The sequence below is a fragment of the Ictalurus punctatus genome, chromosome 4 (genome assembly GCF_001660625.3).
Source record: "Ictalurus punctatus breed USDA103 chromosome 4, Coco_2.0, whole genome shotgun sequence".
NCBI classification, from domain to species: Eukaryota; Metazoa; Chordata; class Actinopteri; order Siluriformes; family Ictaluridae; genus Ictalurus; species Ictalurus punctatus.
In genome coordinates this window covers 22,505,940-22,528,050 of record NC_071284.1, presented here as the reverse complement: position 1 = coordinate 22,528,050, position 22,111 = coordinate 22,505,940, and the positions used below count along the sequence as shown (strand labels likewise).

At 41.9% G+C, this 22,111-nt stretch overlaps 1 protein-coding gene across 1 annotated transcript in view; it reads right to left on the bottom strand.

Moving 5' to 3' along the window:
- dner (delta/notch-like EGF repeat containing) overlaps positions 1-18,122 on the bottom strand; it is a 39,706-nt gene extending 21,584 nt beyond the window's left edge. Inside the window, exons 1-5 of the mRNA XM_017465709.3 lie at positions 17,751-18,122; positions 3,270-3,563; positions 3,091-3,185; positions 1,440-1,603; positions 1,207-1,355 (exon numbers count right to left, since the gene is read on the bottom strand). Of these exons, the coding sequence (XP_017321198.1) occupies positions 1,207-1,355; positions 1,440-1,603; positions 3,091-3,185; positions 3,270-3,563; positions 17,751-17,987 (939 nt within the window). The 5' untranslated portion in view covers positions 17,988-18,122. The remainder of the gene's footprint in view (positions 1-1,206; positions 1,356-1,439; positions 1,604-3,090; positions 3,186-3,269; positions 3,564-17,750) is intronic.
- Between the last annotated feature and the right edge of the window lie 3,989 nt (positions 18,123-22,111).

Genomic DNA, 22,111 nt, shown 5'->3' with positions numbered 1-22,111 from the left:
ACTCAGAACAGGCCTCGCCATGGTCGACCAAAGAAGTTGAGTGCATGTGCTCAGCGTCATATCCAGAGGTTGTCTTTGGGAAATAGACGTATGAGTGCTGCCAGCATTGCTGCAGAGGTTGAAGTGGTGGGGGTCAGCCTGTCAGTGCTCAGACCATACGCCGCACACTGCATCAAATTGGTCTGCATGGCTGTCGTCCCAGAAGGAAGCCTCTTCTAAAGATGATGCACAAGAAAGCCCGCAAACAGTTTGCTGAAGACAAGCAGACTAAGGACATGGATTACTGGAACCATGTCCTGTGGTCTGATGAGACCAAGATAAACTTATTTGGTTCAGATGGTGTCAAGCGTGTGTCTGGCGGCAACCAGGTGAGGAGTACAAAAACAAGTGTGTCTTGCCTACAGTCAAGCATGGTGGTGGGAGTGTCATGGTTTGGGGCTGCATGAGTGCTGCTGGCACTGGGGAGCTACAGTTCATTGAGGGAACCATGAATGCCGACATGTACTGTGACATACTGAAGCAGAGCATGATCCCCTCCCTTCAGAGTCTGGGCCACAGGGCAGTATTCCAGCATGACCTCCAAGACGACCACTGCCTTGCTAAAGAATCTGAGGGTGAAGGTGATGGACTGGCCAAGCATGTCTCCAGACCTAAACCGTATTGAGCATCTGTGGGGCATCCTCAAACGGAAGGTGGAGGAGCACAAGGTCTCAAACATCCACCAGCTCCATGATGTCATCATGGAGGAGTGGAAGAGGACTCCAGTGGCAACCTGTGAAGCTCTGGTTAACTCCATGCCCAAGAGGGTTATATATAATATATAAAAATAATGGTGGCCACACAAAATATTGACACTTTGGGCCCAATTTGGACATTTTCACTTAGGGGTGTACTCACTTTTGTTGCCAGCAGTTTAGACATTAATGGATGTGTGTTGAGTTATTTTGAGGGGACAGCAAATTTACACTGTTATACAAGCTGTACACTCACTACTTTACATTGTAGCAAAGTGTCATTTCTTCACTGTTGTCACATTAAAAGTTATAATCAAATATTTACAAAAATGTGAGGGGTGTACTCACTTTTGTGAGATACTGTATATAGTACACCACCTGTGGTCATTTACAATGCCATACTATTTCATCATACTATTTAGTACAGTAGTATGCAGTTTGGTATGTAGTCATCATCATTGTGAACTCTTACCACAGAAGACTGTGTGATGCATGTCCCTCTCCCAGTGCATTGTGGGTCGCTGAAACTGCTGCCTGGCTCCATGCAGCTAGTAGACTTTACAGTGAACTTTAATCTGAGAGTGACCTCCAGACTAGAAGGTGCTCCAATGCGCAGCACAGCTACACACAGACACAATATTGAGAATACCTACTGCACTTACACACAGTAATGAATGCTGAAACAGCACTGTTAGACTCTCTTACTGATGAAGTAGTTGTGTCCGAGTGGCAGTAACTGATCAGAGATTACAAGGCCATTGGAGTCCTGCTGGAACCAAACGACCATGCCATCAGATACTGAACACCGGTCAAACCCGAGAGCTCCGACACGCCACAATGCTGCAGCTCCGCTAATGTTCAGTACCAACCTACACACAAACACGTATCACTGTACAGTACACTGACCTGTCATAATTTAGCTCTCTGATTTTCATTTCCTTTACTTCTGTCTCTTCTTTCTTTTTCTCTCAGTTTACATCTGTAATCAAGAGGCTAATCACATAATTGTACTTTATATAACATGCACCATATTCCCAAAAGTATGTGGACACCTGACCAGCACACCCATTTGGGCTTATTGAACATCCCATTCCAAAACCATGAGCATTAATATGGAGTTGGTGGTTGGGCACTGATGTCAGGCAAGAAGTTTTGTTGTGGAGTCGGCGTTCCAGTTTGTTCCAGTTCATTCCAGTGGGGTCATGGCAGGGCTTTCAGGAGTTGGAAAGGCATGACTTTGTAGACCCTGCTCTGTGCACAGGGGAACTGACATGCTGGAACAGGTTTGGGCTAGACCACTTAATTCCAGTGAAGGTAAACGTTAATGCAATAGGATGAATATGACATGTTAGACCAGTGGTTCTCAACCAGAGGGAGATCAGAAGGGGGGCGCAAATTGTTTTCAAGAAAAACAAAACAACGACAGAACATCATTTGGGTACTCTGTGTATTTTATTGCTTTTCAAATAGAATGTGCATAAATGAAAAACCCCACGTTCCTTCTCCCTCTGTATTTTCTTTTTGCTGGGGAGAGGCGGAGCTTAGCCTGCCTTTTATCTAGCTGTCAGTGCAGACCAGTGTTGCCAACTTAGCGACTTTTCAGACCCCTTTAAGGAAATTTTTTGCAAAAAAGCACCTAGCGACAAATCTAGCAACTTTTTGGACAAACCTTAGCAACTTTCCAAATGTCGCTGCACTCACACCTCTCTCTGTGTCTGTTCTGTTCAGTGAGTGGCTGAGAGTCAGAGATTTAATAATGTCGTGGATAACGAGACGTGGCCTTCGTCCAAGTTTAAACATTCATTTGTGAATGTTTTTAGAATGCAAGACAAATGTAATGCAACATGTTTTACATGTAAAATAGTACACATTATTACAGCCTAGTTCTCTTGTTCAAAGAAGTTATAGTGTTCAGAAACATTTTTGATCATTCATGTTCCATACCTGTTCGTTATATAATTTTATTTTTTAAAAATTATGAAAAGTAATTAAAAAAGTACAAAAAAAAAAACCCCAAAGAAATCTATCTATCTATCAAAACAGATTATAGATTAGGTATATATATTTTATTTTTATTTTTTTTATAGACCTGGTCGGGGGGGTGGATGTGCCACATGATCGGGGAGGCTTGGGTGGCTTTAGTTACAAAAGGTTGAGAACCTCTGTGTCCTTACAATATTGTGGCAGCAGTCTGGGGAAGAACATCATGTGTGTGGTGGTCAAGTGTCCACATACTTTTGGCCATATAGTGTATATAACATATGTTCATTTATCATTATAATCCTTCCTGTTTCTGTCTCTGAGACTGATCCTGTGTGCAGCTGTTCTTATTAGTTGGCACACAGCGGTAACTTACTTTACTGCAGTTCCCTCTGCAATCTCCATGGAAACCGTCATCATTCCAGCTGGTTCGGTGCCTGCAATGCTCACACATTCTGATCCATCAGTAATCTGTAACACACACAAACACACTTGGAACTTTGACTCATTAATTGATGAAGTACATTTCTGCTGGAAACACATTGCTGCACACACCTGGAGCTGCTCCCACTGCACCTCCATCACTCTCTGTCCAGGCTTTGGTTGCCATGGTTGTAAAGTGGGTGGGGCCTCAGTGTCACTGAACTCTGTGATCGGCTGAGACGGTTGAGTAGTGGTAGCCGGAGTGGCTGCCAGGTCCCAGCTGGACTCAACAAGGTCAAAGGCTGAATATGGCTGATCACACATGACTCCTGCATACCCATCGCTGCACACACACACAAACGCTGCACCCTCACGTGTGCAGTTACCATGGAGACAGGGGTCACTGGCGCAGGGGTCGACAAAGAACTACAAAGGAAATTCAAGAGAGAAACAAATTAGATGTACAAACCTAGATGTATTTTTCCAGATTACTAAATGAGGGTCAGGCTGCAGAGCATTGGACGAGTCGGTGATACTGCATGTTCCATATATGAACTTCCTTCTTTCCATATATGGACTCAAATATGACCACAATTCCTCTATGGCATTTAAACATGGATGATCAGAGTAGCCGTAAATTTCATACAAAAACTCAGACATGCCCTTTTGTGTACTGCGATCTGCACATAGACTCTACTGATTTGCTGCGTTAATAAAGCATCCAATTGAACAGCAGTTCTAGCACACAATCCATCCATCCCTCTTCTATACCGCTTAATCCTTTTCAGGGTCACGGGGAAACCTGGAGCCTATCCCATGCGAACATGCTAACCACTAAGCCACAATCTTTTTTTTTTTTAATTACTTGGTAATTGTTCATATTTGTCATGTCTCTTTGTCTTAATTGTTTTAACCTACAATTCATATCTTTTCAAATCTTTCTCTTTTATAATAATATAGCTGGGACCCCTATGATGGGCAAGTAACAACAACAAAGCCACTACAAACAGGTCTGGACTGTAAGAGACTCTCATTCAAATGGTTCAAATGCTTAAGTAATTAATATCCATTACGGCTTAACATCTATCTGTCTCGTTCCTGGTGAATGCACTTTAGTTTTCCCCATGGAAAAGTATGACAGGTGCATTTTACACATAGGCAATAATACAGTTTCCAGTAGTTTAAATAATCTTTAACGGTGTCAATAGTATTATGAAAAAGTAAGTAGTTTCTTCATTTGTTTAATATATGTGTGTATGTACAGGTGCAATCAGAATTATTCAACCCCCATTGTAAATCCGGTTTATTGTCAACATTTACAGACTTTCAGCTGTAACAAAAAAAGCTATTGAAATAGTTCAACACAATGAATGCTTCAAGTGGTTTCCCCAAATTCAACTGAAAAGGCAACTTATAATGATTTCACCAGTTTCAAAATTATTCAACCACTTAATGGCAAGCATCTTTAGTACTTAGTAGAACATAGTTTCTGGCAGCGTTCCTGAGGAATCTCAGCTCATTCCTTATGAGCAATGGCCTCCAGTTCAGTAATGCTCTTGGGTTTACGTGCTGCAACCGCCTTCTTCAAATCCCACCAATGATTTTCTATGGGGTTCAAGTCAAGTGACTGTGATGGCCCTGTAGAATCTTCCAGGACTTTTTCTGCAACCAAGCCTTGGTGGAATTTGAGGTATGCTTGGGATCATTGTAATGTTGGAAGGTCCAATGATGCCCAAGCTTCAGCATCCTCATAGACAGCATAACATTTTCTCTGTGGATTTCCTGATACTTCAATGACTCCATCTTGCCTTCTACTGCAGGTTTGCAGTGCCAGTGGATGCAAAGCAGCCCCAGAGCATCACCAAGCCACCACCATGCTGGACTGTGGACAGAGTGTTCTTTCTTCATTCTTCTTCCTCCACACATACCGCTGATCCATCGTGCCGAAAAGTGTGTGTGTGTTTAATTAGATGATATACTGATGATATATATAAAAATGGCATGTCATTACATACAGTAATGTAATTTGCTCTGTGCACTCAGTTAAAGAGCACCAAATTAATAAGTGTTGGTGTATGTGTGTGTGTCTCCTGTCTGAATGCAGCAGAAACATTATCTCAGCCATGATAAACCATCACCATCTGTGTGTGTGTGTGTCTGGTGTAAAAGAGGGTGCCAGAGAGACATGTCATGCAGACAGGTCATGTGGTTGCTAAGAAACAGCTACTCCAGTAGAAGTGGAGGCTGAAGGAACAGATGAAGAGATACAGACACACACTTACACATGTCACAACCGTGAAGAAATGAAGAAAGTCTGTGGTCAGATCCGACATTAATAGGAACACACACACACACAAACATATTAGACACTCATATCCACATGGAGGAGAGAAAGTAATAAGAAAGAGTGCAGTATAAATGGAGGACGTGAGGAACTGACAGCTCTACCGCCTTTTTTAGATCCACATCAGTAATGCACATTGCTATGGCAACACCTCTGGACAGTGACACACACACACACACACACACAGAGCTGCTAGAGTACTGCAATACTGTGGGCTTAACATAAGTCAATCTAAGGAACAGTTAAACCAGAAATGAACTTTATTTATACCACAGTGTGGTTTAAAGCTCAAATCAGATTGGTCAGAAGGTGTGCATTATTTTTGTATAACGTTCTAATACATCATTGTTTCTATAGTAACCGCTCACACACAGGGACTTTTATTTAAACATGTTGCTTAACATAGTAAAACATATAGTTGTTGTTGTGGTAACTTCTTTTGTTAGGAGACATATTTATGATTTAAGGGTGGAGTAAGGTTTTATGTGCTTTGCAAAGCACATGTATGTTTTCAAGAGAGAAGAGTTTATGCATTCCTGTTTCTCTGTAAAATTAAGTTGTTTCAGAGAGAGAGAGACAGACAGACAGACAGACAGAGAGAGAGACAGAGATGGAGAGAGACCGAGAGACAGAGAGGGAGAGACAGAGGTAGAGAGAGAGAAAGAGAGGAAGAGACAGAGAGAGAGAGAGAGACAGACAGAGAGAGAGAGAGAAAGAGAGGGAAAGAGAAACTTTTTGACTTTTAACAGTCCTTTATTTTAACCATTCATGAAGTGTCTATCGTTCTTACATCAAATAAATGTATATAATAATGTATATAATTGATATACATATATATAGTATATATACATATAGTATAGTTGTATAATGTATATATATAATAATAATGATTAGTAAGATTAATGATTCATTTTCAACACAACTTAAAACCTCACCCTGCCCCCAAACCTTACAGAAGTCCTGCAGTCTGTGTGTCATTTTTGAGTAAATAACAAATTAACTTCTGAGTCTGGTGTTCCACTGCCTTTAATTTTATTTTTTTTGTGTGAGCCAGATAACTAGTTTGGCCTGGCCTATCATAAAATTATGCAAGCAGATCTTTTCTTTCTGTGAAACTGCATATTTAGGACCAAAAATAAACAGGCTCTCTGTAAGTATTCGACCGACCTCCCCATCCCAGTGTATTAAACATTACTGTTAGTATGTGTCATCCAAAGAAAATGTTGTCTCCATCACAAAATGGGCACGTTTTAGCTATGGTGGAGTCGATATGCGCCAGGTGTCTGTTTGTGGCCACGGCCCCATGCACAACCCTCCACTGTAAATCAGCTGTACGCTTCTCTATAGGGGGCTTGTACAGGGACCTCCAGCAGCCTCGTGGGGAAGAGCCTGGCACCAACAGGTCCAACCACCTCGACTCCTTCACGCCAGCCAGAAAGTTTCAATGGATAACTTTCACACTGACTGCATACAGGGTCTTTTTAGAAGCGTTTTCAATGTCCGTCAGCTGTGGTGTGCTAAAAGAGAGTTTTCCGTCTCCTTCCTCCTGCTGTTCAACTGTTGAAGAAATGGAAAGGGAGGGGACGCATTGCTAGTCTCCTCCAGATCCCTGCTCTAGAGCCTCCCTAAACTCTGGAGGCAGTGCTAGGATCACCTCTCTCAGTATCCCCTGCAGCAGACGATGAGACTGGTTCCTGTCTCCTCGCTCAGTACAGTGGAAGACTTCCAGGCTTTGCCAGCCCTCAATCCTCCAAGCTTGGTTAGTCCAGCTTTGTAAAGGCGCTGGCAAATACTCCTTGATGTCAGGATTCTTGCTGGGATCAGTGGATTGTTAATAAGGGCTCCAAGTTTACACAGTAATATGGTTGGTTGCCTGTCCTGTTTGCCTTTAACAGAGAGGACCAATCTCTTAGCACTGATTGATAAAACACAGTTGTCCTCGATACATCCACCTCGTTTAAGTTCAGTATAATCAAGTGTCTGTCATATACCATGTTCTCTACTCGATGCAAGAGTAGACAGGCTGTGGTAGTCCATGTCAGTCCTGAGCTGTAGAGCAGTTTCTGTGCTGTCAGCAGGCGAAAAGCCCTTATTTGACTGGACAGGTCAATCAGGCCCTGACCTCCCTCCTGTCAGAGGACAGGGGCCCGTGTCCAGTGCTACCATTCCAGAAAAAGTCCACTATCCTCCTCTGGATCTCTCTGATCAGTGTCTCTGGTGGCTCAAGGGCTGTGAACTTGTGCCACAGCATAGAGGCGATCAGACTGTTGACAACCAGCACCCTCCCCCTGAAGGACAGCCGGGGCAGGACACAAGTCCACTTGGACAACTGAGCACCTAACTTCTCCCCTATTCCCTCCCAGTTTTTTGGCAAATATTCTTCTTTTCTTAAGAAGAAACCCAAGTATTTGATGCCTCTATTTCCCCACTGTAAGTTTTTGGGTAGGTTTAGAAGAAGTTCTTTCTTTTGCCACTATCCTGCAATAAAACTTTTGCACTTGCTCCAGTTTACTCGCGCAGAGGATACCCCTTGGTACACAGCTAGACTGCGAGTACGTGCTTGAATGTCTTCTTGCTTTGTAACGAATACCATTACATCTTCTGCATAAGTCGACAGTACAACGTTCTCCCATAATCCACACACAGACAAGCCCTGCATTTTCCTTCTTGAGAGAATCAATAAAAGTTCAATGGCTAAACTGTACAGTTGCCCAGATAATGGACAGCCTTGTCTTATCCCCCGCTGCATTTTGAAAGGACAGCTAAATCCTCCCCCAACCTTAAGCACAATGTTAACCTCAGAGTATAAAAGTTTAATCCGTGATAAAAACCTTGCACCTATCCAAAAGGCATCTGATGCATTGCAAAGATACGAATGATCTACTCTGTCAAAGGCTTTTTCTTGGTCTATAGAAAAAAACCCAGATCATGAGAATTGATTTTACACAATTCAATCATGTCATGTACAAGAAATATATTATCTATTATCGTGCATCCAGGCACACAGTTTGTCTGACTTACTTCTACCAGTGTGTCTATGTTCCTTCACCCTATTTGACAAGCACTTTGAAAGAATTTTATAATCCATACAAAGAATTGACACGGGCCTCCAGTTTTTTTAAAACACCCAAGTCACCTTTTTTTGGGAGGAGAGATAAAACAGCCTGTGTGCAACTGATGGGTAATTTCCCATTGTTTGTAGACCATTTAAAAAACTCATACAGGTCTGTTCCCAATGTTTGTCAGAAATGTTTGTAGAATTCTGCTGGTAGTCCATCGATACCTGGTGCTCGCCCAGTGGATAGCTGTTGTACTGCAATAGCTAGTTCTTGGGGTTCGATATTTCTACCTGTCCTTTGCACAGTTTCGGTAGCTCCTTCAGTAGCTCCTCTCTGCGTTGTGGGTCAGTGACATCCGCATGGTACAATTCCTTATAAAAGTCCACTGCAATCTTCATTTCTGCTGGTGTTGTGGTTATAGTTCCATCAGGGCACTTTAGGTACAGCATGAGATTGTGAGGTCTGGTTTTCTGTTCCAGATTGAAGAAATAGGAGGTTGGGGCATCAGTGACTTTGACGTTAGAGATTGGGGTTCTAATAAGGGCCCCCTTGGCCTGCTCATGAAGATAGGAACCTAGTGCCCTCTTTTTTGCTTCTAAAGACTTCCTCTTCCCTGTATAGTTTTTTAGTGATTATTTCATTTTCTATTGTTCCTATCTCTCTCTCTCTCTCTCTCTCTCTAACTCCTCAATGGTGCCCTTCATTATTTCCTTCATGTGTGCGGTATACTGATGGCAAAACATCTTTATTTGTGTTTTCCCAACCTCCCACCATGTGCCAAGGGAAGTAAAATCTCCCTTCTTCTGTCTCAATTCCTCCCAAACAACGTAAATTTAAAACAGAAATCTTGGTTTGAAGCAACTTTATATTAAAATACCAGTCAGATCTGGGCTTTGCAGAGCTGGAAAACATAAAATCTACTGTGACCACATGGTGATCTGAAAAACCACTAGGGTATATAAAACTCTACAAAATTTTGTTCCTATCAGTGTTTGTAATGTAATATCTGTCTAGTCTTGCCACACTTATTCTTGTATCAGTTGTTTTTAGCCACATGTATTGTTTACACCCACGTTCCTTTCCTTCCAAGGATCTATAAGTCCACATGCTTTAATAACTCCATCTAATACCAGAGGACTGTATGTGAGGCTCTTCTCCATTTCTGTCTACTGTAAAGTCTGTAGTATAGTTCCAGTCTACACCCATTACTATAGTGAGGTTACCGCTATATTGTGCCAGAACATTTGTAAATTTATAAAACATTTTCACTCGCTCACTGCCTACATTTGAGGCATAAACATTTACAAAAAGAAAACCTGTTCCTGTGATTTCTGCATGCACTATTAAAAGTCTAATAGCTGCTTTTAACCTTTTTGAAAATAAAATTGCTACTCCGGCACTAAAATTAGTCCCATGACTAAGAAAGAATTGATCTTTCCACTACATCCCCCATTCTGTCGTGTTCTTTGTCACGATGTGTTTCTTGTAGAAAAACCACGTCAACGTTTTTATATTTAATAAATTCTTATTAAAGAATACTTTGTTTATTCCTATCCCTGCCCCCATTAATATTAAAAGTACCTACTCTCAGCTTCTCCATAAAAAGAATTAAGAGGAGGAAAAGACAGCAAGTGAGGACAGTTGTACAGAAACCAAAGTGACCCATGTGATGTGACTTAGCCATTATTTACTGAGCTTTTAAAAGATATTTTTCTTTCCGTAGCTTTGTTGCCATTTTTCGCAAGCAGTATGTCATTTGTTGACTCAATTCCTTCAAGGTGGCATCTTTTTGTACCTTTGATGCTGATACTAAAAATGTATCTAAAAGACTCATCTAAGACTCCAAAAGACTCATCTAAGAAATTGTTAATCTCATCTAATGAGTACATTACAGGGTCAGCAACTTGACACTTTCAGTATCCTCCCTACTCATTTCACTGCTCTCCTCATTTTCTACACTTAAACCATCGTTCTATCATCACACCATTATTCTCAATTAACGTAGCACCTACTCCAGGGGTTCCCAAACTTTTCCAGGGCAAGGCCCCCCAAATGGCATAAATATTTGACCAAGGCCCCCCTTTTGCAAGATGTCTTTAAAACACACTAAAAATACAGACTTCTGAATATATGCCCCTTTTTTATTAATAATTATATGTTACATCTTTACATGGCATTACATTAGGAATTGATTGTGTGTGTGTGTGTGGCTGTCTGACAGTAGGAAATTGAAAACATATTAGTGGGAGGGATGGGCACACCAAATTGTTGAGGCCCCCCTGGCACCCCCTGGTGGCCCCAACTTTGAAAACCACTGACCTATTCCATTTCGCTCCACCACATTCCTCAACAACTCTGTCCTCCAGCTGAGAAGCCTGGAGCTCAACAGTCTGCTTCACACACAGGTTCATTATTTTCTCCTGCATGTTCATCCTCAGTACTCCTCTCAGCAGCAGCAGGAGCTACGCCCCCTGCACTGCCCCGGTCTGCCCGGTGTTCTCCCTCCATGCTGCCAGCTTCTCCTTCACACCGCTCAGCCCTGCTTCCTCACTAGCCTGTGCTTTGTGTGGGCAACTAAGCATTTTGTGCCCTATGTCTCCACATTCAAAAACATCTCATGTTCCCGGTGCTTGCATACAGTATGTAGGATTTACCTTCATGTGCGATTCTGAATGAGATCGCTAATGAGGGCTCCTTCAGAAACATCAGCACGCACCGCCTGAATGACATGACCTGCTTCAGCTCCGGGTGTTTACAATTTAGCGGCACCATTTTAATGCCGCTTGCTAACTTTCCAAACCAAGAAAGTTCGCGCTCCATATCTTCATTAGCTATAAAAGGTGGGATATTTGATATGGTGACTCAGCTAATTAGGGAAGCTAGTGGTGAGAACAAAAAAAATTCCGTTCTCAAACAAAACAAACACGACGACGGCCTTGTATATCCGTGCCGCCGACATTATATATATGAATACCACCAACTCGCCTACAGCCACTAGCACCAGCTCCACCGTAACCTCGGGGCTCACCTCACAGTGCACCCCATGGTGGAGTGAGACCGGCTGGGCACTGCCACTGGGCCGTGCCGCCATTTCACCCCCACAGGCCTTCCTCTCTCAACGGAGAGAGATTTATTATTCTTCTTTCTATTTTATTTATTTATTTTTTAATTTACAATGCTAATATGACCCCAAATAGGTAAGAAAACCAAAGAGAAAGAAAGTTTGTGACAGTCACTCTCACTCAGCGTGCACCACAGAGGGAGAGAGAGAGACAGATAGAGAGGCTGGTGAGGGAATGGCCGTTTAACATGGCTATAACATAAGTGACAACAGGAACTAGCTTGTCTCTCTGACTGTCCACAATATTAAATCTAACTATGAACTGTAAAATCCATGACATGTTGTTCATTAATAAATCTACACTAATAAACATTGTTAGCAAGCCTCAGTGGTATAAGCAGAATACCATACTCCAGACTGTGTAGTTATACAAGTGCACTGTGCTGTCTTAGTGGTAATTTGCAGGTTGATGTCATTTTCCACCTTGGCATGTTTCACTTGCGAAGTCGGGGGGGTGATGCCACCATTTTCGTCTGTTGTTAGCAACATTGTGATGCTAACTGTGATGAGTGATGTATACCTTACAACCTCAAGGTGAACACAGCACTATTTTTGTATAACTGCGCTTTCTGCTGTGTGTTAATTCTTACATAATGTCCAGCTAATGCTAAACAGTGTCGACCAGCCACGACATGTTTTTTTTTCTCAGTTTCGCATTGAAGCTTTGAGGCTAACATCACTAATAAGGAGTAGTCTTTTGCATTGTACAAATAGGACACTAAGAACATCACGCACTACTTAACACTTCAACTATGTCGAGTTTGCTACATTACTCTTGTTAAACCAGTGCCAACTAAAGAAGAAAACTTCACACAAAATGTTTTGGCTGATCAACTAGATTTATGTGAAACAGGAACAGAATGGGCAGGACTTAGTGTTGCTAATATACAGTCATGTGAGAAAATAAGTACACCCCATGGAAATTGTTGGCTTTTTTGACATATTTGGACAAGCAAACATTTGATCATATTTGAAACAGTGCCTATTAATGAAGTTAATACACTTGAACAAAACCACAAGGAAAATTAGCTTTTTCAATCATTTATTGAATAGAAATATCAATAGATGTGATATTCTTCTGTGGAAAAAGAAAGTACACCCTTGGCCTGAGAAGCTAGTATTGCCCCCTTTAGCAGAAATCACTTCTTGTAGGCGTTTTGCATAATTGTCTACCAGGCTTGACGGATTTTTTGACCACTCTTCCATGCAGTATTCTTTCACTTGCGAGATGTTTGATGGTTTTCTTGCATGTACTAGACTTTTCAATTGGATTCGGATCAGGGCTTTGACTTGGCCATTCCATAACCCTCCATTTCTTCTTTTTGAGCCATTCCTAGGCGGATATGCTAGTTTGCTTAGGGTCATTATCCATGAAATATTCTTTCAGTTGCAAGATGTTTGCATTATCTTTAAGCACTCTTTGATATTATGCAGAATTCATAGATGAATCAATGTCATTGATAGATAGACATTCATAGACGAATCAACTGTCCAGTCCCTGAGACAGCAAAGCAACCAAAACCATAATATTTCCACCACCATGCTTCACAGCTGGTATGAGGTGCTTCTCCTGAAAGGCTCTCTTTGGTCTGCTTTGTTCAAAATGTCAATTTTATATTTCATTTTATAGTGTATCAACTTTAATAGGTACTGTTTCAAAGAGGATCAAATGTTTCCTTGTCCAAATATGCCAACAAAAAAAGCCAACCATTTCCATGGGGTGTACTTATTTTTTCACATGATAAAATGTATGTGTAGTTAACAGGGAAAGTTACACAATAAGACGACAATGAGAAGGGCACAAAGAAATTATGCAAAGAAAGACAAAAGAGTAGGAAAGAAAACAATAGGAAAAGGGAAGCAACAAGATGACAGGAAGAATGGCACAAAGCAAAAAGGTTAAGGACACAACAAGATGATATGTAGGTCACAACAAACTCATCCATCCATTTCCTGTAGCGCTTATCCTACTAGGGTCACATTGAGCCTGGAGCCTATCCCAGGAGACTTGGGGCATAAACCAGGAGACAAACTAGATAGGGTGCCAACCCATCACATGAATCCCACACACATTCGCACACTATGGACAATTTAGAGATGCCAATCAGCCTACAACACGTCTTTGGACTGAGGGAGGAAACTGGAGTACTCAGACGAAACCCCTGAAGCACAGGGAGAAAATGCCAACTCCACGTACACAGGGCAGAGGTGGGATTCAAACCCCCAACCCTGGAGGTGCGAGGCAAACATGCCAACCACTAAGTCACCGTGCCCCCTAGATCACAACCAAATGACTGGGAAAATGACATAATGACAACTTGAAGAGTGACATAACAGGGTGACAGAAACAAAGACCAGAACAAAACAACAGAGTTAAGGAGACAAGAAGACTACAAAATGAAATACAAACTAGACACCCGGGTTAAGGACAACACACAACAATAACGATAAGAAAACAATAACAATATACAACATACAGCACAAAATCATATAACACCCTTTGACATTGACAAGTTGACGTACAATTCGGTGTAGTTTTGCCACCGCTAAAAACATTACAGTATAGAGAGACATTACAGTATAGAGAGCACAGGGGAAGATGGAACAGGGTAAGGGACCAAATGGAAGATAAAAACAGAACATAAAGGAGGAAAAGAAAGAGCAACGAAGGTCAAAAAAGATGAGAGAAGGAGGAGGAAAGAGGATGACAAAGGCAGTTTATGTGGCTTAGTGAGCAGTGTAATTTGTGGTTTGGGACACGTCCACAGTGGACTGCTGACAGTCAAGTTTCCACATGACGTAAAATAACTCTGTTCCTGTAGTACTGTACTACAGAGTGTCCTTGCTGAGGTGAGACACACACACACAGCCAATCCTCAGCAGGCTTTTAAAAAAAGTGTACCAACATGCACTGGTTTTTAACAATTCATGTAGCACTCCTGCAGAGAGAGAAGAAGGCTCTGAAAGGCTCAGAAGTGTGTGAGTGTGTGAGTGTGTGTGTGTGTGTGTGTGTGTGGGCTATCATAAGAACCCTAAAGGGTTACAGGACTAATACAAAATCTCAGTAGGAAACACTGTGACATCACCATGACTACACCACTTTCTACGGACCAATCCCTGTACACTACTGTCTACACAGCCAATCAGTGAACCCACACAAGCGTGCGTCAGGTCTGAGGTTAAAAGTGGGGGAGGGGTGTGACGTCTGGGTGACGTTAGAGGATGAGACAGAGAGAGAGAGAGAGAGAGAGAGAGAGAGAGAGAGAGAGAGAGAGAGAGAGAGAGAGAGAGAGAGAGAGAGGAAAGCAGACAGAACTGAAGGAAAAAAGAAGGACACATCAATAAAATCTCATCTGCTTTACCCTTCATTATTCAATCCTACGACTGTTATAAAGTTTATTTTAGAATTAATACTCAAGTGACTCAGCACATTAAAGCATATCATGTGACCATCTGCGTACATGTTTGAGTGCATGTCTTGTCTTGAGTGCACTTCAAATAGCCTGTAATGTTTAATAATTGAAGATTTCAGACTGCACTCTAGAAAACGATCAGAAGGGGAGACTCCACAGCCATGCCAGTCAAGACTCAGGAAAAAAGTACATTCATGCACTTATCTAATCAAACAATCATGTGGCAGCAGCACAATGCATAAAATCATGAAGATACAGGTCAAGAGCTTCAGTTAATGTTCACATCAAAACATCACTCTTTACAACCGTGGTGAGCAGAATAGCATCTCAGCATGCACAAAACATCTTTTAACCTTGAGGTGGATGAGACAACAGCAGAAGTCCACATCGGGTTCCACTCTTGTCAACCAAGAACGAGAATCTGAGGCTATTCTGGGCATAGACTCACCAAAACTGGACAAGAAAAGACTTCGGCTGTCCAGTTTTGGGTGAGTGTGTGCCGATGATGTCTCAGATTCTTATTGGTGAATCCTGGTGTGGTCTTCTGCTCTTGTAGTCCATCCACCTCAAGGTTAAAAGATGTGCTGTGCATGCTGAGATGCTCTTCTGCTCACCACGGTTGTAAAGAGTGATTATTTGAGTTACTATAGACTTCCTGTCAGTTCAGACCAGTCTGGTCATTCTCCTCTGATCTCTCTCACATCAACAAGACCACAGAGCTGTCGTTCACTCAATGTTTTTGAGCACCATTCTGTGCAAACTCTAGACACTGTTGTGTGTGAAATTCCTAGTTTCTGAAAAACTCAAACCAGCCCATCTGGCACCAACAACCATGCCACGATCAAAGTCACCCCCCGATTGGCTGATTGGATAACCGTATACCGTAAATAAGCAGGCGCAAAGATTATTGTACAGGACTGGATATTAATTCCCAATGGTAAAATGGGTAACAAACAGTTAATTAAATGAAAGAATGAACTGTTTGCGCTCAAATCATACTGGTTTGAACCAGTAGGTTTCCAAGATTGATTAGACTTTTTTGCCCACAGTGAGACTTATGCTTGTTTTATGAGTTGCTATTGGTTACTGAGAGCCAAGGTCATTGTAACTACACAGCCAATTCGGTTATGTTTATTATTGGTTGGTTGTGTCCCACTGAGGGTTGTCCAATCTTATCTGCAAAGGGCTGGTGTGGGTGCAGGTTTTCATTCCAATCAAGCAGGGCTCACTAATGGTTCCACCTGTTTAATCAGTTGAGCTTGGCTTTCTATAGACTCACGTGTGACCTCTGCTCAGTTGGAATGAAAACCTGCACCGGATAAGATTATACACCTCGCTGTTTTGATGCTTAGTTTGAGCCAGGGGTTGTCTATCATATTCACAGAGGGCCATTATGGCAAGTTTTCCTTTTAACCATTCAGGAGCCACACCTGATTCATCCTTGTATAATCCATTCATCTTTACCTTCAGTCATTATCAGTTGTGGCTCTTCCTGGGTGGAATAAATCCCTGCAGCCACACCAGCCCTTTGCAGATAAGGCGGATGGACCCCTTTGACATCACATGACAATTCGTTGGGAAAATTCACTCAGCAATCCGACAGAAATTCACCTGATCCATAATGATTCACATTGATCATGTCGCGATCGGGCGAAATAGTTTCAGCAATACTGTATGACTGCATATTTAGTGGGACGAAGATTATGGACATGTTAACACTGGAACACCTGAGATCCACCCCTGCCATTAATGCCAAGGTCTTTATCAAGGACGTTGATCTTTTCAAAATCTATCCTAAGTCCATGATTTAGTAAAGGCTCGCATGTGTGAAAATGTAAAAACATGTCAACCTACAAAAAAACAACAACAACATGTAAGCTGGATTTAAGCAGGCTTTATAGCATGTGATGTTGTTTCTGTGCTTTTCCTTTAATGAAGGTGGAATTTTAGGGCATTTATATGGGACAGAATACAGTGAAAATCTCTTCATTTGTAACCCGCGCTGTTCTTTACTGAGGATGAAGTCATTTCGGGGGATAAGATTAGTCTTCTGGAAGTCTTGTGGACATCCAAACATGTCATTTAGGCAAATAATTTTCTTGTAAGTTACCCAAAACATACTTACGAACTGTTCGTGCGATTCAGATTTTAAAAATACCACTTGTATTATTTGGTAGAAAACTGGGGCCTAAATCTATTTTGGAATATGGTATGCTTTTAAGGTTGTTTTTTTTTTTTTAAATAGAAAACATGTCTGAGTATATAGTTTGCTTTTTATTGGCTGCATCTGTTATTTATTAGAAACGATCATGTTTTATTGATTAAAAATCGTAATAAAAATCATTGCACTAACTGATCTTTAGCCTTTTTGAAATAACAGGAAAAAAAGAGTGAGGAAAAATATCTCGGTGCGAATTTAACAGAATTCTCAAACACACACTGTAAATGGGTCAATGGGTAAACACATACACGCACACTTCTTAATTCTGCTGTAAGTGTAGAAAACCAGGACACAGTGGAGAGATGTCCATGTCCTGTTGAACACAATCACACACAGACACACACACAAACACACACGCTTCCTCTCTGTTCTGTTGCCACAGCAACACTCTCTCTTTGCATCTTATAGACAGCACATGAGTGCGTGCACACACACACACACACACACACACCTACCTGGCAGTTGTGTCCGGTGAACTGTGCGCTGCATGCGCAGATGTACTTCAGCTCTTCTCCCCCTGCAACTGTACACACTCCTCCGTGTAGACATGGTTGTCCCTCGCATGGGTCCGTGGGGATTGTTGGGGTCACATCAGGGTCAGAGGTTACAGGAGTTGTGACCCCCGTCGCCGCAAAGAAGATGAGAAGAGGAAGAAGTAGTGCGATGAGCTCCATTACACACCAGGTCACCATTGAGATCTTCTCTAACGTGTTGTACAGAGCACCACAGCTCCAATGTGTGTGTGACAGAGACAGCAAGAGAGAATGTGTGTGAAAGCGAGAGCAAGAAGAAGAGACAGAGAGAGAGAGAGAGAGAGAGAGAGAGAGAGAGAGAGAGAGAGAGAGAGGGCGGGCCAGTGAGGGGAGGGGAGGGAGAGACAGACAGAATAGTGAAAGAGAGAGTGAGACAGACTGAGAGACAGATGGAGAGAGAGTTAAAGAGAGAACGACAGAATGAGAGAGAAGAGGCAAAGCAAAAGACACAGCGAGAGAGACAGAAATCTACTTCAGCAAGAGCAAGACAGAGGTATACGGTATATATGGAGTGGAGACTGACGAGGAGATGAAGGATGCTGAATCACAGGCATAATCGATGACACACACACACACTTTTCATTTAGTGTGGTCACTCATAACCTGTCCTTGTGGTATACACTCTCTTAGGGAATGTGTGTAGATGTCTCTCCGGGGTTACAACTGATTACAATGGAGGTAGTTTCTATGGAGACCAGACAATTCACGTGTGTGTGTATGTTTTTTTTTTTTTTCCATCTCTGAGAAAAACATGCAGTAAACGTGCACACTTACTGCTTCAGCCTTTATTGTGTTGTTATGGCAAATAGTTTGTTTCCTTTTCCTGTACACACACACACGATGTCGGATTATATTTATACCCACTGTTTAACCACTGTGTTCAGTAAAGTGTGTGTGTATAATCAGCACATAGTCTAAAATCTTCTGCAATGCTTTTATTCATCTTCATGATTCCACAAGACCCACTAAAGACCTTAACGCTAGTAGACTAGCCTTGCTAGTTTAAACATTAAATTAATCAAGTGCAAAGGGAAATGTCATGAGTTACAAAGTCTACAAGAGCAGGGTGAAAGCGGTGAAGAAACTTGTGTGTTAGCTGGTGGGTTTTTTGGACAGTTTACTTTTTCCTCATGTTTTTCTAAATAAAAACTGTAAGGAGAGAGACAGTCTCCTCTGACCCTCCTTATTAAAGAACTCGAGGATCATCCAAGCCAGCACTGAGCTAGTTACCTAGATTATGTACATAATATTTAGCGACACAGCTCGCTGTAACACTTGTCCGTTTTATTCAATATTTGACAGAATAATAATAGTAGCAATGAACTAGCTAGCTAGCTAGCTATTTGTGGGAGAAAATTGCATTTAAAGATTTCATTCAGTGAACAAACCATGTTTGCATCTGTTTTCCATTTATCCATGAGGATTACTACTGTACCAACACTTTGCTCTGCGAGAACAGGTTGCGCAATCATGCCGTACATGCACATTATGATCTGAATAAGGTTTTGTTGTATACAGAAAGCGGTTTTATGATTCGGTGAAGGTATCCTGTGTCAATTGAAATCGAGATGTGGCTTACTACTCTGGTGCCCGATTTTCCCAACATGGAATACTATAAATACAACATACAGCAGGTTCGGAAGGTATTCAGACCAGATTAAGATTTTGCACATTTTATTGTTATAGGTTTCATTTATAACGGATAAAACTGAATTAATCACATAATGACAAAGCAGAAGCAAGTTTTAACAATGTGTGCAAACATCTTCAAATTGAAATCTGAAATCTCTCATTAAAAGAAGCACTCCCATAGCATGATGCTGACAACACCATGCTTCACACTTTAGGGACGGTATTAGCCAGTTGATGAGCAGTACCTGGCGCTCACTAGACACCACAAGTGTTCGGAGTTCAATTTATGTGTCGCCAGACCAACCACAGAATCTTTTTCATCATGCTCCCAAAATGCATATGGCAAGCACGCTAGTAAGTGCCTGCCGTATGCATTTTACTCATGAGAGTCTTCTTTCTAGCCAGGCTGCCATAATGGCCTGAATGGTCGCGTATTTCTGAGATTGCTGTCCAGCAGTTTCTCCCATGTCTCTTGAGGAGTTCTGAAGTTGGTCACATCTCCGATTAAGGCCCTTCTAATACGGTTTCTGAATTTGGCCAACCCTGTGAAGTTGCTGTTTACAAAGTTCTCCCACTTCACAAAGCAGAAACTTCTGCGAGATTCAGAAATGGTTTTATACTCTTTCCCAGATCTATTATCGACACAATCTGACTGTCGAGGTCTACGGAGAGTTCCTGGGACGTCACGGCATGGTATTTGGTTTGACATCCAGTGCGAATTGTGGGACCTTATACACACAAAGCAAACACGTGTGCCTTTCTAAACAACATCCAATCAGATGAATTTACCACAGTTGGATTCTTGGTAAGTTATAGAGACATCTCAAGATAATCAAAGTAAACAGGGTGCACCTGAGTTCAGACTGGAGTGCCTTAGGCAAGGCTCTGAATACTTATCTAAATGAGAGATTTTAGTTTAGCGCTCTGTGCAAGTCACTGAAGTTCCTCCACACCAAGCTCATCAAACCATGTCTTTGTGGACCTTGCTTTGTACACAGTGGCACAGTCATGCTGGAACAAGAAAGGGCCTTCCCCCAAAGTAGGAAGCATACAATTGTCTAGAATGCCTTAATATGCTTTTGTATTAACATTATCAATCGCTGGAACTAAGACCAAAACCTGAAAAATAGCCCCAGACCATTATCCTACCCACTCTGGTAGGTAAGCATTCTCCTGGCATTCGCTAAACCCAGATTTGTCCATCAGCATGCCAGATAGTGAAGCGTGATTCATCACTCTAGAGAACGTTTCCACTGCTCCAGAATCCAGTGGCGGTGTGATTTACGACTCCAGCATAGTGATTTTAGGCTTGCGTGCAGCTTTTCGGCCATGGAAGCCCCTTTCATGAAGCTCCTGACTTACATCGATGTTGCTTCCAACTCTGTAGCGAGTGCTGCAACAATGAGTTTGCGTGGTCTACAGCTTCATGAGCCGGTGTTGCTCCTAGATGCTTCAATTTCACAATAATAGCACTAACAGTTGGCCGGGGCAGAAGTTTCACAAGGTGGCATGCTATGACAGTACCACGTTTAAAGTCATTGAGCTCTTCAGTAGGACCCCTTCTACTGCCAACGTTTGTCTTATTTGCTTGATTTTAGCAATGGGCGTGGCTGAAACTTGAATTTCTTAAAAAATTGCTGTAGAATGCATTTACACTCCTACTAGTCATTAGTATTTATAAAACAGACCAGCAACGTTTATCAATATACATTTTATTGAATTGTCATTTGTAACATAATGCTGTTTTAAACAGATGTATATATATAAAACTACGTTTCTTCAACTGAGACCTTCCATAAACTATGACTGTATGAAACAGTATTTGATGTAAGTAGCATCGTCGTATGGACTTTCTTCCCTGGAACATTGGTCACCAAGTTCACACCAGGTCAGAGCCGGTTCTGAACAACAGGGAACACTGGCAGTTAGATGATGTAGGTGTTCATAGAACCAGTTACATACGCAATTAGGGTTCTGTTTCAACCCTCTGAATCACCAAGGGTGATGAGAATCACGCGGGTAACCTGCGTCACATCATGTGTACCTGACACACCTTAGGACTCACTGAAAAAGCGTTTGGAGACGGCTGACACACTAACACCACTGGGAGGAGCACTGCATTTCTGTCTTGTTTGGGTTGTGTTTGGTATCAACCTGGTAGGTAACAATCTAAATGGAAAACATTTTTGCCAGGTCTTTACCGGTCCTTTTTCCACTTTCGTTCTCGTAATGAATCCTGGTAAGGATGAAGAGGAAACCAATTGTGTTGTGCAAATTTGATGTAATAAACGTCACTTTTAAAAGCAGCAGCATGCAGTTATCACAACTGCACTCGTTCTAAAATACTGACAAATATACACCAATCGAAAATATTTGAGGGCATGAGCTCCAACTCTTTCGTTGTTCTTGTTTTGCCCGTGATTTTACATTTTCCAAATAATAAACGGCTATGTGCTAGAGCTAGCTGAATCGTTAACCTGATTGCCAGTAAGTGTAAAGAGTATGTCCACCTCCATATTGGCGAGTTGCCTGGCATGTTAGACTACCCATGTTGAAAGCATGAATCCACAAGTTCCAACTAAAAGGACCAAAGCAGGTCTTAATGAGGAGTATTTTGTGTTGTGGGTGAAGGAGGGCTGACAGGCTGCACA